Genomic DNA, 21,490 nt, shown 5'->3' with positions numbered 1-21,490 from the left:
ATGCTTAAAAACTGCATTTTTCTTTAATGACAGTTAATTTCCAACAAAAGAGCTCAATTTTTAACAACTAATATAAAGCAAAAGTAAGCTGTGTTATTTGTAGCTGTCTTTCTGCATGCATTTAGTAAATGCATTCTGATTATTACTACTAATTCTATCACATACAAAAGAGAATTTTCTAGAGAGAAATTTAAGGCTTCATAAATGATGGTTTAATAACTAACTTTATATATCAGTGTTATTTTAAATATACAGAAAAGATAACATAGGGTAGATATATTACTTCCAAAAATTCACTATCAATTCATAAAATAAATAGTTCTTCCCTTTTGCTTTTAATGAGTAAATGCTAGAATTGCTACCAGTGCTGTCTTATCAACATCTACTTTTACTAGGATCACAGAAAGTGTGGAGAATTAAAATTTGAGTTGTTACCATATGATGTGAATAAAAGCAGTGAAAGGCACATTTTTAGTATCATTTTTCTCAGTATTATAGTAAACTGTACACGTTTTTATGAGGTTAGACTGGATCAAGTTCCAAGATTTACTACCATAAAATGAACATGGGCTTTGAAAATAAATCTCTAACTATAATGTATTCTTCAGAAGAAATTCAACACTTTAAGATAGGATATAATCATAAATTACGTGCTCAGTTTTCAAAGACAACAATTAGCAAAACACGAAAGCTCTACAACTATTCTGTGATCTAAATTTAAAAGTAATTTATTTTCAGATAATCTATTAGCAGCACATTCAATTTTAAACTACAATTATGCACAATTTTAATTTAGTAAGTGGCGAGATATATTTTAGAATAGGTCCTGACTGGTACCTGTTTTCAAACAATAAGCACTATAAGTAATTGCATCTATTGGTGGAACTGTCATTGCCACAAAGTTTACATTTACAGTAAATTTTCTTAAAATTCATGACCTAAAAATAAAAATGTGAACTTGTATGAGAATGGGAGAAAAACAGTTTCTATGCATTCAAACACGATGCTGCAAACTAGGACTATTCCGTAAGAAGAGTATGTGTGTGTGTACAGAGTCTTTAATCAGGAGTAGAATTTTATGACAATTTAAAACAGTGCAACTTTACTGGAATCCAAAGGATTTGACGTCTGATGTGTATACTACTACTGAGATAAAAAAACTAAACCATAATTTAATATGTTCACAATTCATTTTCTTGTAAAGTTAATATTAAAATTTTGAGTCCATGTAAAACACTTTTATATAATACACCTATGTTGAAAAATTCTGAGAGAATGAATATTTGTCAATATTTTAAATACCACGACTTTCCCCCTAAGAATTCTGGGGAGAATAGGAAAGAATATTATTCAGCTTTAGGCAAAAGCAAAAGTTTTAAAGATATTTCCATTTTTTTTGGTTGTTTCTTTATCAATGCTATCTTTTAAAAATCCTTTTGAATTTAAGTAGAAACACAATGGCCTTAAATACATTAATCAAGCTTTGTCAAAAAGTTATGTAAAACTCATCAGTGTACAATGTTATTTGTTTAGAGGAATCCATTTTATCAGGTCAGGAACCACTTTTTCTTTAGTTGCCACCATCTGTACTCCCCTAGTCCATACCCCCATCAAAGTTACTTCACAAAAAGTAGCAAATATATGAAGTTGAGATAATCGCCATTAATATTTTAAAACCTAAACAAGGTATATTACATTAAATAGACTTCTCAGTCCTGGTGCTGCCTGACAGATATGTGATGTGCCAGTGGTTATATTATATTCCTCCTCCCATGCATGCACCTCCTGCAGAGATAGCAGACTACAGAAGCTGACCCTTACTGAGACCATCTTGTCTCTTTGACAAAGCTCCTTTTTAACTTCTTACTTACTGGTTACTTCCTGTGATGGAGAAAAACTTTAGCTCAGCTTGTGATAATTTCACAGGCCCTGAGGACCCTGACCCTAATAGCCTCAAGGTCAGAAGTCAAGTCTTGTTCTGAAACATCTGTGTGCTTTATATTAAAGTGGAACAAAAGTGGAGAAATATCCACCAGTGTGTGACAAGAAGGACAGGCAAAACAGGACTGACACACTGGTCATCTGCTACTCTGGCATCTTAAGTTCATTTTTAAAACTGTCCAAAATTGACTTAAATTCCCAATTTGATATACAAAAGGGTTTTATAAACTGTCTTAAAGTAAAAAAACTAGAATTTGATTAGTCTTGCAGACTCTCAGACATATTTTAAGTTACTCTACAAGTCAATGAAATTTTATGTTTTAAGTAAATTAATGGCTTAAAAAGAAAACATCAGCTACACACATACAATGCATGTACGTATATATATATTTATATCTGTAGGGTTAAAGGAACTACTTGAAAGACAACATTCACATTTTAAAAAGTATGTCATACTAGCATGTTAGAGAACTATCTTATCTATTATATACTAAAATAAATAAATTCAGTAGAGTTAAAAGTACTTAAAAATAATTTCTAAAAAGTGAAATCAATTTAAGAAATGAATGATTTAGCTTATTTATTGATCTTAAGAGAGCCGAAGCATTTACAAATCTAGGTCAGCAAATGTATTCTCAGGTGTCACCACCAGTTTTATATCTAAATCATGTGGGTAAGCAATAAGCAATAAGGTGTGAGGAAGTTGAAAAGGCCATGGAAATATATTTAATTTCCATGACAAAGAGAAATATAGAGCAAAGTTTAGAAACATAGAATTAGACAACCAATGCTGTGCCTCCTTTTAATGTCCACCTTAGGCTACTTGGATTTAAAATCATCAAATGCACTTTTATCAAATTAATCATTTTATTATAGCACTGGTACCTTCCTGTGACATAAGGAGTTATGCACAAGGAGCAGGAATTCTTCACTAGTGCATTTTTAGTACTGATTATATCTCATTAACCATTCATATTGGTGCAAGATATAGTACTTGTAACTCTGCATATAATACAGATGAAATTCAGAAATCTCAATAACTTTTTCTATCATGTACACATAACCTTAACTCCAAGAATCAGATTATTTTGAAATGCAAAGATTTTTATAGCCAAGCAATGTGTTCCACTTAGAAGCAGATTAATAAAGGCTTTCTGATATTTTTAGTACTAATTATATAGATTCTGATCAAGTACTAACTTGTAGAGACAAAAGTCAGTTAAAGATTACCAAAATATTCCCAAATATTCAAAGGATCTCTTGAAATTTTAAACACTTCATAGATAATATATACTTCAACGGTGTGCACATAAAATAGGGAACATAAATATCATAAGATGTATGGAAACTGGGGCTATATGTCGAAATTAAAAAGTAATATGTAAATAAGGAACAATCAAAAGCTTTCTGGTTAGCATTGAAAAGCTCTGCCACAATAAAATAAATAAGTCTATGTACTCTCTTTAAATGTCACAAAATCATTTACTCAAAATACTTTATTTTCATCCTTTATAAAATAATTTAAAGTAATGATACCAAGAAAAAAAGGAGTGGAGGGGATGAACATGTAAAGAGTTTGGGAATTAAAAATAGAGTTAAATGTGCACTTACCAGTTCAACAAAAGCAAGTCCTCCATAGCTGTGAGCAACAAAAAATACATTCTCGGCTGCAGACTTGGCTATGAAATGGTCCCACACATAGACCGTATGTTCTTCAGGAGAACCATTTTCCTATAAAGAAAACAAATATCATATATTATATCCTGTATCTAATTATTATAGTAATCAAAACTTAAATTATACACTTGCTTACATAGCATAAAAAATAGGATGGTTAGAGCTCATTCAAAATAGTAATAACACTATAGAACTACACTGAAAATTCAAATTAGAGAATAAATTAGTATTAAACTATTAGTAAATTACTGCTAAGCTTAACTGTTACAATAATTTTCTGAAACAAAATATTTAAAATAAGCACATTTTTGAGGGGAAATTGCATTCTAGGTATATTTGAGATATTAAAATATATCTAAGTACATTAGAATTTCATAGCAGAAAGTTATAGTGGTCTCATGACAAAACAGTGTGATACTAAAAAAATTCAGATACATTTCTATATTTATATATGAAAATACTTATACAACATCTAAATCATTTGCTTTATAAAATTTTAAGTATCTCTGTAAGCTGACAATGAGTAGAAAATTAACAACAAATATTTTCTATTAGATTATTTAAAAAATATACTTTTTTTCTAAAAGCATTTTCCACACAGATTTTATTTTTAGAACTGGGAGAAATCTAAACATATAAACCCAAGGGCTTTGCATTTTCTCCTAACTTGCTAAACCCTAAGAAATGAACGCATGTTGCTTTAATTCCAAAAGTTCCATAACAACTTCATTATTATTGTATTTGTTTCTATAGCTGACACATATTGTGGTTAAAGCTAAAACCTGGATAATGTGAAAAAGAAAAAAACCCCAAAGAGCTAAATAATACTGATCAAAAATCAAAACTGCTAAAAACTAAACAGATCATGAAAAAGTTTTGTGCAAACATTTCTTGGAAGCTTTAACACCAAAAGACTAATTCCCTAAAAATGTCATGGTTATTAGACAATGAACACCATTTATTCACATTTTCCATCTCAGAAACTTTATAATATCATATTAAGGTCCATAGGAATGGTTTCGCTTGGCACCTAGAAGCTATTGTTCCTTAATGTCTATCTCCGCCCTAAATTTCTCTCCAGAGCTCCAGACCCAAGGTCATTTCCTTTTGGATGTCCCACAGACACCTCCAACTCAACCAATTTAACACTGCACTAAAAATTTCCTCTACAAACCTGTGTCACTGTCTTTGCTCCCCACCTCCAGATGAAATCTCCACATCATCTTTTATTTCTCTTTCCCTCAAACCCCACATATAATGAATCATTAAAATCCTCTTGATTCTATCCCCAGCTGTCTCTTAAATCCACCCACTTCTCTCCATTCTCATTTCCTCTTGCTTAGCTCAAGCGACCATCATTTCACAAGTGGATGAGTGTGATGGTCTCCAGCCCAGTTTCCAGGCTTCTAGGACTGCTCATTTAAAATATGCTCTAAGACTACAGTGAGAACAACTTTTCAAAAATGCAAAAATGATCATGTTGCCACATTACTTGTTCCCTGCTTAGAACTCTTCAAAGTTTTCTCATTGCCCTCAGGATCAAGTTTAAACTCAGTATGACACTTAAGGCCTTTTATGATCTGGCTTCTGCCTTGAACCCTATCTCTCACCACTGCCCTGCAAAATACTTTGAACCAAAAGACACCCTTTTCCCTCACGAGAGACCAAAGACAACACATTCTATGTTCCAATTGCAGGGAACAAATTGCAGTGACCTAACTGTGCCATACTTTTCTTGTCTCTGGGCTATTTCCTTTGTTTGGAAAGTGACCCCTGTGCTCTGCCACCACTTCATCCACCACCTTCACCTGCATAATGCCTAGTTGTCTTCAGAACTCACATGAGATATCACCTTCTCTAGAAAGTCTTCCCAATCATCTCTAAGGCTAGGTAATGTCCTACAACAACATCTTGTACATACTCCCATCATTGCACTGAATGATCTGTAGTATTAAAGTTGCTTGTTAGATTACAAATTCTTGAGGCCAAGAATTGGCCTTGTGTCTTGCTCATTAAATCGTAGTGTAATAAATAAATAATGAAAACACAATATCTATCTTCAGGATGATTCCTTACAACCTTTAGTCATATACTAAAACACAAATATACTTTCAAAGATATCTATTAGTAACATAAATATGAAATTACCCACACTTAAAGTATACAAAATAAATAAAAGAAAAATAACTGGAAGGAAATCCTTGTAGGGCATTTTTGGCTTTGATAAGTTAGCTTTCATTAGATTAAAAAGGAAAATGGTTATCATAAAAATCATGATAGCAGTTAACTCTAAGGAATAGAGACAGAGTTGTGATTGGGAAATAGGCTTCTGGTGGCTGGCAGTGTTCCAGTTCTTGATTGGAGTGGTAGATACACAAGTGTGTTCTTTATAGTTATAAATTAATACATATTTAGCACTTCTGTGAACATATATCCAGAATGACCAGAGAACTTATTGTACAAACGTGTGAGAGTGAAGAAAGGTATTATTAGTAATTGTTCTAGGAGAACAGGTCTAAACTGGGACTAGCCAGAGGAAACCTAGGCATCTGGTCACCCTAGTTAAACCTCACAATGAAATAAACGTAAAACTGAAACAGGAAGAGAGGTAACAGAGCTTCCACCTGCTGACAGTTGGCAGAACTAACAATCTTAAATACCTGGACTGGTTCTAAATGTTATTCTATATATGGACAGAATAGAAACATATAGGAGATTAGATAACTGTGCCCAAGAGGCTCTGTGCTGGAAATGGACGTATAAGGATGATAAGAAGTAAGCCGTGATCCTGGCCTTTAATGCATCTGCAATTTCAGAAGGGTGTTAACACATAAAGACATAAGAGGCATTAGTGCGTGAGGAGTATTACTTTCTCTATTCCTATCTGGACAGCAATGGACCCATTATAAATCCACACTATCTGACCTCAGTGAGGTCCTTCCTGCTTTCTTCCCACAGTCAACAATTCTTCCTTTATACCATTGGGATCCTATCTATTCCATCCTTTCCATTCCCACCTCACTATGGGTTCTCTTAACCATAAATTCCTAACTAGTCTCATTTCTTCTATTCTTTTCCTTTATTGTATTACCAGATGAATTCTCCTGAAGCCTAGCTCTGACCAACCTATTGTCCTGCCTAAAAGGTCATTTTACTGAAATGGTTCCCATTGCCTAAAAATACCCGGAACTCTTTAGCCAACATCTTCTCTAAACCTATCTTTCCAGCGTTCCTTCTCACTATTTCCAGGGAACTTATCTCCAGGAAAATCTAGATTACACAGGCTGAACAGGCTGAAAACCCTAGACAAAACTCTATCATGGAATTTAGTCTGGGATTTCATGGGTAATGCAGCTCAGATTAGGCAAAATCTAAAGGCAGAGAGCACTTTCAAGGTAGCAGTTCAGTAATCCATATATGAGGTGATAAAGACTATACTGCTACTCAGGGTGATAGCAGAGTGAATGGAAAGGAAGGGACGGAATGAGTCATTACAAAGGAAGAGTCAGTGAAACTCTGTGACTCATAGGATATGAGGGAAACTGCCAACTAAGCCCAAATGACCAATCTATGACTAAAGGAGAGCTAAGAATGAACAGTTCTTTCCACTGTTCACACATAAAGACTACTGTTTTCAGAGATTAGTACTATAGCTGAGTCTTTTCTTCCATGGAGACAAATATCTCTTAACGGTGGCCTATCAGCAGTAGGAAAAAAACCTTCAAGTATTTACATATTTTCAGCCTGACTTTAAAATCATCAAATTATTCTGCAGTTTTAGATTTTAAAACAAAACGTTCTAAAAAGTGAGACTCATCTGAAAAAATGCCTACAATACCCACTTACGGAGTCACTTACCAGTGCAACTAAACAAGTACACAAGACTACTCTGGGCCACACTTGACATCCATTGACCTCCAAAGATACAGGGTAGGAATCACAGTTTGCCATCAGGGCTGCACCAGGCATTCCTTTTTAGTGGGAGCCTCGCAACAGTTCCTGCAGTAGACCACATAGCCTTCCAGGAGTTATTCTCTTTGGCCCATGTGGTGTTAGCTCAGGAGTAAGGGAATCACACTCACCTTCAGTATATGCAGGAGTTACCCTGACTTAAAATCTTATATCCCACAGAAACCAATATCTCTTGCAACAATTCCACAGGCATGGCTTCCAGGGTTCCTGCCTGTAAGTGACATGCCCAATTACAAAAGCTACTACCCTCAGGGACAATCAAAGCTATGGTATTTATAGTCCATTATAATTCCTTCTAATTCAGAGGCAGTTTACCAATCAGGGGTCATTTTCTACCATAGACAATGTTGCCTAGCAACCATCCACTTAGAGTAGATGCTATAGCATGCTTCCCAGAACCCCCTTTAGTTATACAGCACTTATTTCCTGAGCTGTGCAAGTGTTGGCAGCTGACAGCTCCAGCTGAGGCACTCTCTAGGAATTGCTCTCAGCCAAAGAACACTATCTTGCCTAAAGTTACAATCCCACCTCTGAGGCAACTTAGACTGGTTGAAATGATATGGGTCTATAAAAGCCCTATATCTTGCTTAGGCAGAAAATCTCTGAAAAGCCATCCCAGATCCAGAGATTACCATGGAGTTAGATGAGGCCTTTGCTGTGACTGTACTGCAGTTTAACTCCTGCCAAATTCTATTTTTTTCACTCCCCTACAGGTGCTGATCCCAAGAGAATTCCCCAACAAACTTCCTGCATGCAACTTCAGAATCTGTGACTTAGGAAATCCAATTTAAGACACCACCTTATCAGGCTTCCAGGGACAAAGAGCTAGAAAGTTAACTGAAGGTGAGATTCTCATGCAGAAGGAGAAAGAGTTTCACTAACCTTTGACGTACAACATTTTACAAGAAATATATGCAAGGTATTTATATCTATTTACATGTATTATTATCCTAAAACTCCTGCAAAATATTGTTGGCTCAAGTTTATCTGTCAGCTCTACTATTAGCCACGGCAGCTTAAATTGAATCCTATATGTACTATTTCATTGGTTCTTCTCTAGCCTGCTGTTTCTTTAATCTGCCATGTCACTCTCTTTCCTTCTAGAATATAAGTGATTTGAAGCTAGATTCTCTTTTGGATTCAAGCTATAGATAAGAGGCATGCTATAGGCATTTAATAAACGACTAACTATGCTAGTGCTATTGACAACGATACTATTAACAAAATATCATGAAGTGTGTTTCAAAAAGCAAGACAAAAGAGTATTTAAACTTCATTTCAGGAAATCTAGCTTTGAATAATCTGAATGTGGCAAATGATTGATGCTCAAAGATGTTCATCAATGTCGCATTTATAAAAGCAAAAATTTGGATAGAGAGTAAATGTTCAACAATGCAGAAATAAATATTTAAGTAAAGTATAGTTTATATGTCTAAGGAAGTAACAGGTAGCTATTCAATGAGTTTATAAAATGATACATGCAGTTCATCTAACTTTATATGTGGTATAATTTTCACTATTATAAAAAGGCTTGAAAAAGACTAGAAGGAATCAAAAATATTAAAAGCAGCTGAGCTTTTGATGGTGGGATTATGAGTATTTTTAGCTTCTTTATATTTTTTTGAACTCTCCAAAATTTCTACAAAATGCATGATTTTTATAATAAAATAAGTAAACAACAAAAAATAAGAAATCCTACTGATTGACAACTGCTGGCTTCTTAGGGGGAATCAGCATCTGAGCAGGGTCTTCACACCTTCATATCTAACAAATTCTAATATCTGGTCTGAACCCACTGCACATTTACAAGCAGCAAATCAGAAGGGTGGTTTCAAATAGGTTTAAGAGGAAGAAGTGATAGCTGAAAGTTTGATAATAAGTGAAGAAACAGAGAAACCACAAAAATTGGAAGAGCACATAGAGGGCAATAGACTGAGACTATTGCTACTGAGCAACACAAGTGCATTTAAAGCACAGTAACTGACAGGAGCAACGGTGATCCTGAACCGTCAAGGAAAGCTAACGACACTATGTGAATTCCACTTTTTGAAGGACTAGTGACATAAAATTAAGAAATAGTTTTACTCAAAATATTATTTCAAAAAACAGGTGATAAAGGGGATAAACTTTAGCAGTAAAAAACTTGGCTTACGGGGCTGGCCCCGTGGCCGAGTGGTTAAGTTCGCGCGCTTCGCTGCAGGCAGCCCAGTGTTTCGTCAGTTCGAATCCTGGGCGCGGACATGGCACTGCTCGTCAGACCACGCTGAGGCAGCGTCCCACATGCCACAACTAGAGGAACCCACAACGAAGAATACACAACTATGTACCGGGGGGCTTTGGGGAGAAAAAGGAAAAAATAAAATCTTTAAAAAATAAAAAAATAAAAAAAAAAAAAACAAAAAAAAACTTGGCTTTCATATGTGACTATTTCCCAAGGCTTTTACAAAATTATGGCTTTTTACTATTCACAATGTTTAAACTAGCCAGATCCCCATCATTTTAAGATGTAGCAAATTCTGCCAAATATTTGCTGCCTCCTACAACAGTTAAGCACAATAAAGGTAGCACAGGAATTAATAAACTTAGAGTAGTTTTTAATATATATTTTTGACATAATACCTTACTAAAATTGGAATAAGGGAGGTGATGCTGTTCTAAGGCAAATTTGTGTTGTTCCAACATGCAGCCCACGTTGTGTTCACAACCATTATATATTCATAAACCATAATCCAGAGTGTATATTATGAGCAGTGTATTTTGAAACTAACAGATTTCAATAGGAAAGATTTACTAATATGCCTCAATTACAGAAATGCAAGCACACAAAATCTACTCTACAGGTTCCTCCAAGAATTTCACATCAGAATGCATTTTGTATTAAGTAAATTCAAGCTGGATGATTTTAGAATATGCAAATGTACAAAGTGCACGAAAAGACAAGAAGTACATCCATTAATTAGAGTTTGCTGGTGGCAGAATGCATAGGATATTTACACTGTGGAACTCGTCTGTCTTCAGAGTACAGGTTGAATTTCCTGATGTACTTGTGCCATCATTAATCCTTAAATGCCAAAGAGAAGTGATGCAGTAACCACAGCCTTATCAACTAGGCCAGATTCTGCTACCTAGGCATTGCAGGGTCTGCATTTATGATGGACTACCTGAGCTGATAACGCATGGAATTATCTAAACAACATTTGCATATTTGTGTAATTATTTTCTAAGGTTAATTAGCTCCTGTAAAGCATTTTGCCTTTTGAGACTGCTTACAGTGACAGGTTCACATATTTTCTGAACCACTGCCAAATTTGACAGATTTTTCTTTGGCTAACCTGTTGCTACAAAGTTATACAATTAGTGCTCTTATAATATATACCTTAAACTCATACTTGATTTTAGGAAAATTAAAATGGAAATTTAAGATATTTAAAGGTTTTTAAAATGTCCAATTTTAAAATCAAATCTTCAAGATTATTTTATTTTACTTCACATAAATCTTTCTGTGATTATACTGGTAAGTATATCTACTAAGAAAATTTCTTTATGAACAATAAAATCTAGCATATTTGACTTTAAACTAGTACATAGCTATGTCACTAATTTCAGTTATGTGCCATATGTCTCACACACATAGACACACACACAGCCTACATCCCCATCAGCTGCCCTTATTACTACCACTGATTTACTATTTACACTGGAGACATCAACTGGAGAAAGAACACTAATATAAAATCTATACCTTTTATATGACAAAATTTACAGGTCAAAACTATTTCCTTTAAAAAGCTAAGACTTTTCATTAGGTAAAATACAGCTCAATAAAATCTAAATGGGAGGCAGATATCCAAGGCCAATGGATTTATGAGAATGCAAAAATGTAAGTTATCATCTTGTATCCAACCAATCCATAGGTACAAGATGAAAGAAAATTTACATTTTTAGGAATTGCCTAGGAGAGTACCCTACACCAAGAGAAATGAAACACAAATACCACATGGTCCTAACCCAGAAAGACACACACAAGGAAATTACAGGCTTTAGCTTTAAACATTAAGATGATTCTGTTATTTAACTCCTTTGTACAGGAACAAAGTATAAATTGTACATTAGTATAGAACAAAACATTTATAAGAACAGTTATGTGTAAAATATATTTTATAATGTCACATGGATGTAATTTTATTTTAATCCAATTAAATAATCTGGATGAAAAATTTACCTTAATTTTGGCATATTTTAAATGTGTTATCTTTTAAAAAGTGTATTTGTGTTTAATGATGATTAAAGGACTAGGAGTATATTTGAATGCATAAAAATGCTGTAGCATTTTATGATATAGCATAATTGAAAACATCTTCAAAAATAAAGGACCACTATTTGGTGTCTAAACATTAAATTGAACCATATGAAGTTACCAATATTAGACATTTTTGATCTTAAAAAATGGCAATTTCACACTAACACCAACGGACAGATCATCCAGAGAGAAAGTTAACAAGGAAATTGTAGAATTAAATGAAAAACTAGACCAGATGGACTTAATAGATGTATACAGAACACTCCATCCAAAAACAGCAGGTTACACATTCCTCTCAAGCACGCACGGAACATTCTCAAGGATAGACCATATGTTGGGAAACAAAGCAAGCCTCAACAAATTCAAGAGGATTGAAATAATATCAAGCATCTTTTCCAACCATAATGCTTTGAAACTAGAAATCAATTACAAGAATAAAGCTGGGAAAGGGGCAGAGATGTGGAGATTAAACGACATGCTACTGAAGGACCAATGGATTATTGAAGAAATGAAAGAAGAAATCAAATACTATCCAGAGACAAATGAAAATGAAAACACACCATACCAACTCATTTGGGATACAGTAAAAGCAGTCCTAAGAGGGAAATTCATTGCAATACAGGCTCAGCTCAATAAACAAGAAAAATCTCAAATAAGCAATCTCAAACTACACCTAACAGAATTAGAAAAAGAAGAACAAAGCCCAAAGTCAGTAGAAGAGGGAAATAATAAAAATAAGAGCAGAAATAAATGAAATTGAAACAAAAAAGACAGTAGAAAGGATAAATGAAACAAAGAGCTGGTTCTTTGAGAAAATAAACAAAACTGACAAACCCTTAGCCAGGCTCACTAAGAAAAAAAAGAGAGAAGACTCAAATAAATAAAATCAGAAATGAAAGAGGAGAAATCACAATGGGCACCACAGAAATACAAAAGATTACAAGAGAATACTATGAAAAACTACATGCCAACAAATTGGACAACCTAGAAGAAATGGATAAATTCCTAAACTCTTATAACCTCCCAAAACTGACTCAAGAAGAAATAGAGACTCCGAATAGACCAATCGCAAGTAAAGAGAGTCAAACAGTAATCAAAAACCTCCTTCAAAATAAAAGTCCAGGACCAGATGGCTTCTCTGGAGAATTCTACCAAACGTTCAAAGAAGATTAATAGCTATCCTTCTCAACCTATTCTAGAAAATTGAGGAAGACGCAGCACTTCCTAACACATTCTATGAGGCCAACATCACCCTGATCCCAAAACCAGACAAGGACAACACAAAGAAGGAAAAGTACAGGGCAATATCACTGATGAACATAAATGCAAAAATCCTCAACAAAATATTGGCAAACCATATACAGCAATACCTTAAAAAGATCATACACCATGATCAAGTGGGATTTATACCTGGGACACAGGGATGGTTCAACATCCGCAAGTCAATCAATGTGATACACAACACTAACAAAATGAGGAACAAAAACCACATGATCATTTCAATAGACGCAAAGAAAGCATTTAACAAGAACCAACATCCATTTATGATAAAAACTCTCAATAAAATGAGTATAGAAGGAAATTACCTCAACATAATAAAGGCCATGTATGACAACCCACAGCCAACATCATACTCAATGCGGAAAAACTGAATGCCATCCCTCTGAGAACAGGAAGAAGACAAAGGTGCCAACTCTCATCACTCTTACTCAACATAGTACTGGAGATTTTGGCCAGAGCAATTAAGCAGGAAAAAGAAATAAAAGGAATCCAAATAGGCAATGAAGAAGTGAAACTCTTGCTGTCTGCAGATGACACGATTGTATATATAGAAAACCCTAAAAAATCCATCAGAAAGCTACTAGAAGTAATCAACAATTACAGCAAAGTTGCAGGGTACAAAATCAACTTACATAAATTAGTAGCATTTCTATATTCTAATAACAAACTAACAGAGAACTCAAGAACACAATCCCATTCACAACTGCAACAAAAAGAATAAAATACCTTGGAGTGAACTTAACCAAAGAAGTGAAAGACCTATACAATGAAAACTACAAGACTTTCTTGAAAAAAACTGACAACATAAAGAGATGGAAAGACATTCCATGCACATGGATTGGAAGAATAAACATAGTTAAAATGTCCATACTACCTAAAGCAATATACAGATTCAATGCAATCCCAATCAGAATCCCAATGACATTCTTCACAGAAATAGAACAAAGAATCCTAAAATTCACATGGGGCAACAAAAGACCCTGAATTGCTAAAGCAATTCTGAGAAAAAAGAACAAAGGTGGAGGCATCACAATCTCTGACTTCAAAATATACTACAAAGCTATCATAATCAAAACAGCATGGTACTGGTACAAAAACAGATCAATGGAACACAGATCAATGGAACAGAATTGAAAGCCCAGAAATAAAACCACACATCTATGGACAGCTAATCTTCGACAAAGGAGGTAGAACTTACAATGGAGAAAAGAAAGTCTCTTCAACAAATGGTATTGGGAAAACTAGACAGCCACATGTAAAAGAATGAAAATAGACCATTCTTTTACACCATTCACAAAAATAAGCTCAAAATGGATCAAAGACTTAAAGGTAAGACCTGAAACCATAAGACTTCTAGAAGAAAATATAGGCAGTTCACTCCTTGACATCAGTCTTAAAAGGATCTTTTCAGACATGATGTATTCTCAGACAAGGGAAACAATAGAAAGAATAAACAAATGAGACTTCACCAGACTAAAGAGCTTCTTCAAGGCAAAGGAAAACAGGATTGAAACAAAAACATAACCCACCAACTGGGAAAAAATACTTGCAAATCATATATCCAATGAAGGGTTAATCTCCAAATATATAAAAAACTCACAGAACTCAACAACAAAAAATCAAACAACCCAATCAAAAAACGGGCAGGGGATATGAACAGACATTTCTCCAAGAAGATATATAGATGGCCAGTAGGCACATGAAAAGATGCTCGTCATCACTGATCATCAGGGAAATGCAAATCAAAACTACACTAAGATATCACCTTACACCTGTTAGAATGGCTAAAATAGCCAAAACAAAAAATAACAAATGTTGGAGAGGTTGTGGAGAAAAAGGAACCATCACACACTGCTAGTGGGAATGCAAACTGGTGCAGCCACTATGAAAAACAGTATGGAGATATCTCAAAAAATTAAAAATAGAAATACCATATAACCCAGACATTCCACTACTGAGTATTTATTCAAAGAACCTGAAATCAGCCTTTCAAAGAGACCCATGCACCCCTATGTTTATCACAGCATTATTCACAATAGCCAAGACATGGAAGCAACCTAAGTGCCCATTGACTGATGACTGGATAAAGAAGATATGGTGTATATACACAATGGAATACTATTCAGTCATAAAAAAGGATAAAATCATCCCATTCACAACAACATGGATGGACCTTGAGGGTATTATGTTCAGTGAAATAAGCCAAATAGAAAAAGACAAACTCTGTATGACTCCACTCATACGTGGAAGATAAACACATGGACAAAGAGAACAGATTAGTGGTTACCAGGGGAAAGGCGCATGGGGGGCAGGCACAAAGGGTGAAGTGGTGCACCTATAATATGACTGACAAACAATAATGTACAACTGAAATTTCACAAGGTTGTAGACTATCACAACCTCAATAAAGAAAAATGGAAATTTCATAAGATTCAACCTTAAACATAATGAAAAGAGACAAAAGAATCTTTCTGCTAGAGATATTTTGAAACTTTCAACTTTTCCCTACCTTTCAAGTTTCAAGACATTATTGACAGCCATCAATCTTGAAGTCAGATTCAAGGCTATGTTACTTGTCAATATGGGTACATTAATAAATTATAAATGGTTACAAACAGAAGATAATTGTAATGAACGTAACTCACAAAGGATCAGTATTCAAAACCACATCAAATATATTTGAATTTCACAGATATTTCAAGCTTACCATTCCAAAAGTAAACTGTGAATTGGTTTCCAACCTTCCCAGTATCTGTTCTTCCTTCAGTCTTTCTCATCTTCTTAAGTGGTACCTCCACCCACCCAGCTGTTCAAGCCAAAAATATGGAAATCATCCTCGACATTGTCCTCTTCTTCTATCTCTCATATTTATGCAACTTAATTTATCTTCCCAAATATATCTAGAATCCATAAACTTCTCTCAATTTCCATTCTTACTAGCCCAGTCCAAGCTATCACCATATCTCGCCTAAGATACTAACCAGTTGAACTGCCTACATGCTTTTGTTCATTTAATCTTTACAATGACTTTGTGACATAGATACTCTAAATATCCCAAATTACAGAGATTAATTAATTTGCTCAGTGTCATACAACTTGTCCAATCGCAAGCAAGTCTGTCTAGTTCTAGAATCTGGAGTTTGATGCTATTCTACCTATCCTTTTAAATCATCTGTGTTAAAGTGCTGTTGACAAATGTCTGTGATACTGGGCTGACATAAAACATTGTCTTTTAATCTGTTTGAATATAAGGTTTATACAATTAACTAACAGGAAGTTAGCAAAAAAAATGGATAAGCAAATAATTATGGCCTGTTATTTAAGAAATGGTGCCAAATGATTTGTGTTTGGGCCATAATTGCCACAAAATGGCTGTAACCTGGAATGGAAGGCAGATGGAGCTGGTGGGATCCTTAGATTCCAAAACTATGCTCCTGAGCATTGCCAACAAAGTAAACACTGACGATCCTATTCACTTTAATGAAATTTAAGCTTTCCTCTCTTAATGCAATCTAAAGTGCAATCAAAATAATGCTTCTATAGCTCATAGTGAGGCAGGCATAGATCTAAATACTTTACAGATATTAACTCATTTAATCCTGACAACAATCCTATAAAGTATGTACTATTATTATCCCCGTAATCAGATGAACAGGCAAAGAATGATTAAGAAACTTACACGAGAAAATTTCTAGTATCTGCCAGAGCCAGAATTCAAACCTAGGTAGTCTGACTCTATGTCTGCAATCTCAATCACTTTTATACTGCCTTGTTAAAACATTTACTACCCTTTTCTTCAAGGAAAGAAAACTTTCCTTAACTCTTTCCATATAACCAAGGGTTGCTGCTCTTTGCAGCAATGAACCACATGGCTAAAGGCCTTTAAACAAGAGGGATAAGAGTGTTGCTTATGTAGGTATCATGTACTATGGGCCAGGTTCACATGAAAAAAACTTTGTGAAATGAAGCAGTTGGTTTTCTGAAAGTTAAATGTGTCCTCTTTTTCCTTGAATAGCTTCTGCTACCTTATGGGAGAAAAACTGAACCTAGCTGGAGATCTATTATTAATTTTCTACCATTTATTCATCTACAATAAAGAATAAGGCTAAGTGAAAGAAGCCAGACACAAAAGACTACATACTGTATGATTCAATTCATAGGAAATTCTGAAAAGCCAAAACCATAGTGTTAGAATGCACATCAGCTGGTTGGCAGGGTCAGAAAATAGGGGGAGGGAACTGATGACAAAGAGGCACAAGAGAAAATTTTTTGGGGTGATGGAAATGCTTTTTTACCATGATTGTGGTGATGGTTACACGATGGTATACATTTATCAAACACATCCAATTGTACACTTAACATTGGTACAGTTTACAGTATATAAATTATATCTCAATAAAGCTGACCAACAAAAAGAACAATCGTGACAAATCTTTTCTCTAAACAGGGATCATCAAACCTGTTTTTGTCAATAGTTTCACTGGAACACAGCCACGTCCACTTGTTTATGTATTATCTATGGCTACTTTCGCCTTACAACAGTGGAGTTGAGTAGTTGTGACAGGGTCCATATGGCCTGCAAGCTTAAATTAGTTACTCTCTGGCTTTTAAAGAAAAAGTTTGTTGACACTTGCTCTAAATACTTATGATCTCAGTTCCAGTTTAGAATGGCAGATTAAATATCCGCACCTGAGAGCATTATCTCCCAAATCCCATAAAAACGAGACTAAAAGGTTTTGTTTTGTTTTGTTTTCCCACAGAGACAAGGCAAGAAGGACAAGGGAGAAGAAAACACAGTGACTTTGGAAGATGGAGAGCAGATCGAAGAATGGTAACTGAGTTAGCAGATTGGAGAAAGTCCAATCCCAACCTGGTGGTGGGAAAAGCTGAGAACCGGCTCCATTTCTATGGTAAAATCCTCCAAAGCATGGGGAGGATTCCAGGTACCTCTTGGGTTGAAGGAGAGTGGGATGTATGTGCTAAGGTGAGGCTGGTTGAAAAGTTATTTTCTCCTCTTCCATTCCATGGAACTCGGTAAATGTCTTTCCACATCCTGACAGGAGAGATTTTGAAATGGAATGGGAATATCAGAAACAGGTGGCATTAGTTTCTGAAGAAAAAATAGGGACTAAGTGACCATATGCAAATCTAATGTAGTGACCTACCTTCCCTCCCTTCCCCCAGCCTTCATCCCTTCTAAACTTCCAGATTACAGGCAGTCAGACCCTCAGTCTTTAGGCAAAACACTAAAAGACTCTTCCTTGGCAGATCAAACCATGCTAAATACGATAAAAGTTCTAAAGATAGAGATGGACAGAGAAAGACAAATACTATACGATGTTACTTATTTTCGGAATCTAAAAAAATCAAACTTGTAGAAACAGAACAGACTGGTGGTTGTCAGGGATGGGGGCATGTGGGGGTGGGGGAACTGGATACAAACTTCCAGGTATAAGAGGAATAAGTTCTGGGGATGTAATAAACAGCAGGTGACTATAGTTAACAATACTGCCTTGTATATTTGAAAGTTGCTAAGACAGTAGATTTTAAAAAGAAAAATAAAAAGTGTAGCTATGTGAAGTGTTAGATGTGCTAACTTACCTTGTTGTGGTAATCATTTTGCAATATATACATATATAAAATCACTAAGTTGTACACCTTAAACTTACACAATGTTATGTCTCAATTATATCTTGACAAAAACGGAGAAAAATTCCAACACTTAAAAAAAAATATACAGATGGATGGGAGTGGGCATGGCGGAAAATGCCCAACAGACAGACTACTCAGATTACCTACAATAAAGCGCAAACATCATAAATCCCACCCACACACTTAGGGGTTCCAATTAGTTTTTTAAACTCTGCTGATAAACATGAACATATGCCAAATATTATTAGACATATGAAGAAAGCTTTTAATACAAAATATAGAGACCAGGATAAACAGAAAAAAGCACCTTGGAAGAAACTGAGACTTTGCAGAAAGAGGAAAGTTTCAAAAACACTGTAATTATTATCTTCAGAGAGATCAAAGAAGATCATACATGTATAAAACAAGAACAAGGATACTATTAAAAAGAAATATTCAAAGTATAAAAAGAGCATTTGAAAATTAAAAGCAAAACAACAATGAAGAATTTGATAGAGGGGTTAGATAATTAAGTTAAAGAAATCTCTTAGAAGCAAGAAGATACTAAAAACAGAAGAGAGAATGAATAGATCAAATGATAGGTCCAAGAGATGTCATCCAAAAAACAGTTCTAGAAAGAAAAAGCAGAAGGGAGGAAATCAGCAACAAAATATTTAAGAAAATTTCCCAGAACATTAGCTGCTAGATTGAAAAGACTGACAAAGTACCCAGTATGATGGATGGTTCTAGATTTATATAAAGGAAAATTATGGTGAAATTTAGAACCCAGGGATAAAGAGAAGATTCTATAAGTTTCAAGAAAGAAAGATGAAACATTAGGATTCAGAACAACTTTGGACTTTTCAATAGAAACACAAGAATCAAGAAGATGATAAAAAGTCTTCAAAATTCAAAAGGAAAATAATATCCAACTTATAATTCTATACCTTGCTAAAATATCACCAAAAGGTGTAAGATAAAGACATTTTCAGACACACAAAGACAAAAAATTTATATTTCAATACACTTGTCTAACGTAGTAACTGGAACACAAGCTCCTTCAAAGTAAGAAATAAACCAAGAAAGATGAAGACATGAACTACAGGAAATAGAAGAGGTAATACAAGAAAGTGACAAAAGGACTCTTCAAAAAGATGGTGAAGGAAGATGCCAGGATGATAGCTACACCAGATTCAGGGGGCAACTGGACCAGATGGTAGTAGTGTGACTCAAGAGACAGATATGCTGAGGGCCCTCATTACTATGACCCCTGCCACCACTGTATCATCATCTTAAGACATAATGACCCAATGAGCCTGACCTGGATTTGTATTCGTATTTGGCTTTTCCTAACCACATGCTAAGATTCTTGTCTCCTGTTCATGCTCTGTTGCTATGTCAGCTGAGGACACTCATTACACCTCACAAAAGTATTGTGCTTTCACTAAGCCAGGAGCTAGAGGTAAGACCATGGGGAGCTTAGAAATAGGAAATACACACAATAGCACATTCCCTCTAGCGATATTCCTGCTGATTTCCTCTGCCAGATGCTCCAACTATGGAAAGTCATGTTTTTTAAGCCTACATTGTCCCTTGACTTTCCTATAAGGAGGCTGTTGTAAACATTCAAGGAAGTTGAAGTTGGTATTTCAAATTGAATAACACATTATTTAGGAATCCATACAGTAACAGCTGAAGTTTTACTGTGATGTACTTCCCAGTACCCCAAACCCTCACCCTAGCAAGAATGAAGCACTCAGTCCCCCATCTGCTATGAGTGTTGGTGGCAGATAGCTCTTTCAGTCAAAGATCCCCCCAAACTCCCCTCTCTTGTCATTGATTTCCATGGAAGAGAACCACCATGCCCAAGATTATGCCTCCTTCTTGAAGGGTAACTGGTTCCAATGACTGGTTAGTGCTGGGGACTAAGTACCTGGCTCCCTCACCCCAATTTGGGAGAACTCTGAGGATTATCTTTGCTCCCTGTGAGAGCCAACAGTGATTCCTTCACTTCTCTACAGGTGTTTATCCTAAGAATAAGCCCAGTAAATCTCCTACATGTTAGTCTCTCCATCAGAGTCTGCTTCCCAGGGAATCTGACCTGTGACAGCTGATCCAGGGGGTGGTCTGAAAAAGCTGACTCTAAAGTAGGAATTCTGGAGCTGGATTACCTATCTACCAGCTGGCTAGCAATAGGACCTCAATGCCAGTAGGAGGTGGAGCACTGATAAACCCTGGCATGCAGTAGCACTGCAAGTGTTAAAAACTGTCACTAGTGATGAACTGGAAGTGTATACTGGTAGAAAGGAATACACCAGCAGGTACATGTATTGGTACTGAAAAGCACATTACATATGGACTTGGATGGCTATTTCCAAGGGCCATAGATGCTTTGAAGAAAGACAATGAAAGGCTGAAAGTGATGAATCAGCACAAGACTAAGTGTGAAAGCCAGAGAGCTCCCTTAGCAGCCGATAAAGAGGCTCTCATCTCCTGCAGCAGGAGGGCAAAAGAACCTAAGGACCATGCCGAGTACTTTCACAAGAGAAGCAAAGCTCCAGAGAAAGCTGGATTCTCATCCCTGACAGGTCTGCAATGCAAGGTTAGGGCCCTGATTCAGAAGGAGTGGGACACTGAGACATGGGATGGGGGCATCTGGATCACTTAAGTCCCCGGATTCTCCTGAAC

General features: G+C 35.5%; 1 protein-coding gene across 2 annotated transcripts in view; it reads right to left on the bottom strand.

Annotated features, from left to right (window-relative positions):
• FAM172A (family with sequence similarity 172 member A) overlaps positions 1-21,490 on the bottom strand; it is a 384,459-nt gene that overhangs the window by 163,032 nt on the left and 199,937 nt on the right. For both annotated transcript variants that reach the window (XM_046665307.1, XM_046665308.1), the window contains exon 8: positions 3,553-3,672. In XM_046665307.1, coding sequence (XP_046521263.1) covers positions 3,553-3,672 — 120 coding nt within the window. The remainder of the gene's footprint in view (positions 1-3,552; positions 3,673-21,490) is intronic.

This window comes from Equus quagga, chromosome 7, assembly GCF_021613505.1.
Source record: "Equus quagga isolate Etosha38 chromosome 7, UCLA_HA_Equagga_1.0, whole genome shotgun sequence".
NCBI classification, from domain to species: domain Eukaryota; kingdom Metazoa; phylum Chordata; class Mammalia; order Perissodactyla; family Equidae; genus Equus; species Equus quagga.
The sequence above is the reverse complement of the archived record's forward strand: the minus strand, read 5'-3'. Positions and strand labels throughout refer to the sequence as shown.